Below are 1,735 nucleotides of genomic sequence, written 5' to 3'. Positions count from 1 at the left end.
AGGGTTGGTATTATTTATATCATTACGATAAAGAAATGGTGGAAGAAGAATGGTATGAAACTACTAGAATGGTTGCGAAACATACCGAAAAAGAAAATATAGAAAAAGTTTATTCGCACACAAATCCTTTTATAAGAAATTTTATCAGACGATCTATTAAAGGAGGAAGAGTTTCGGCAAATAGAAAATCATTTGAAACGAACAAAATGGATGAAATTTGTAACGTATTAAAGGAATATACAGAACTTGAAAGTAATAACATAATTGATTTATTCAAAGAATACAGCGCAAGCACAAAAGACAAAACGGAGGTTCATTCGAGACTTAAAAAAATAGAATGTACTAAGCTAATGGCATTTGATGCTAACGGTTTATACGCTTCCGCCATGTCGGATTTAGACAGTGAATATCCGAGAGCGGAAAGTGGAAGACCGTTTCTACCAGAAGAAAAAAAAGAATTTGTAAAACTCTTCAATAAACAAAAATTCAGACCTAGAACAGCTATTTTAACAGTGTGGTTTGACTATCCCAAAAACCTGTTCTTCCAACCGATACCAGCTAAAGATAAAATCACTTTCACGAATAAAGAAGGTAAAAAGCAAACTGGTAACAAAATCAGGTTCAGAAATGGTTTCTGTCACGACGTTTTAACATCGGTCGATATTCAAGAAATAGTGAAAGCCGGTAGACGAATTATTAGAATATTAGATGGTATAGTTTACGAAGAAAATTTTAAAACTCCACCCTATAGAGGTTATATTTTAATTTTGAGAGATTTAAGAAATAAATATAAACGAGAAGGTAATATCGTGGGTAGTAATTGCATGAAATTATTAGGTAATTCCTTGTATGGTAAATCAATTCAGAAAGACATATTCACAACTAGACATTTATGGAATGAAGCAACTTTACAGGCCAACTTTGATTCACGCGTTAAAACCTATGAGAAAATTAATGATACTCAATATATTGTAGAAACAGAAATTGAAGAAAAAGAGATTACTACCGAAGATAGTAAATCTACACGACTAACACCTAGTCATTTGGGATCATTCGTTTTATCTCACAGTAAAAAAATAATGAACAATTTCATTCACGTCATAAATGGATTTTGTAAACCCGAAATATACTATACCGACACCGATAGTTTGTACATTTCATCCAAAAATTGGAAAAAACTAAACAGAGCTGGTTTGGTCTCCGAAAAAGACTATTGCAAAGGTAAAAACGATTACGGTGACGTAGAATTATATTTGGTTTATATTTAGCACCAAAAGTCAAATACAACATCGTTTTGACTTCTGATGGTGTTTTAAAAGAAAAGAAAACGTTTAAAGGTTATTCTAATGATAAGATAAGTGTAGAAGATTACGTTCAGTTAGCAAGCGGACATGATGTGTCGAACGAATTTAATAAACCATGGGAAAAAAGTTTCACCAATGGAGTAGTTATTCCAAATGATAAACAAACTAAAGTTTTTAATATTTGAATAATGTTAAAAGAAAACCACCAAACAGTGAAGGAATTATGTAACCTTACAACGACAAAGATGAGTATAGTTTTGACGAAAACTATGAATTTGATGATTTCGATTATCTTACTATTCAAGAAGAGAATGAAGATTGTTTTAAATGAAGTTGAATGACAATTTCTTCGTTGCCAAAGTCTATGAACCTGTTTTTACCGTCTTTGATTTCCAGATTTATATCTTTGATCATGAAAGAATTGACTGGTA

General features: G+C 31.5%; 1 protein-coding gene across 1 annotated transcript; it reads left to right on the top strand.

Moving 5' to 3' along the window:
• Positions 1 to 35: 35 nt before the first annotated feature.
• LOTGIDRAFT_176313 (hypothetical protein) lies at positions 36 to 1,489 on the top strand (the record flags this gene model as incomplete). Its single annotated transcript, XM_009068956.1, has 2 exons — positions 36 to 1,221; positions 1,269 to 1,489. 2 exons carry the CDS (start codon positions 36 to 38, stop codon positions 1,487 to 1,489), a joined length of 1,407 nt encoding a protein of 468 aa, XP_009067204.1.
• Positions 1,490 to 1,735: the final 246 nt, after the last annotated feature.

This window comes from Lottia gigantea (assembly GCF_000327385.1).
Source record: "Lottia gigantea unplaced genomic scaffold LOTGIsca_969, whole genome shotgun sequence".
Taxonomy (NCBI): domain Eukaryota; kingdom Metazoa; phylum Mollusca; class Gastropoda; family Lottiidae; genus Lottia; species Lottia gigantea.
This window is presented reverse-complemented; position numbering and strand designations above follow the sequence as displayed.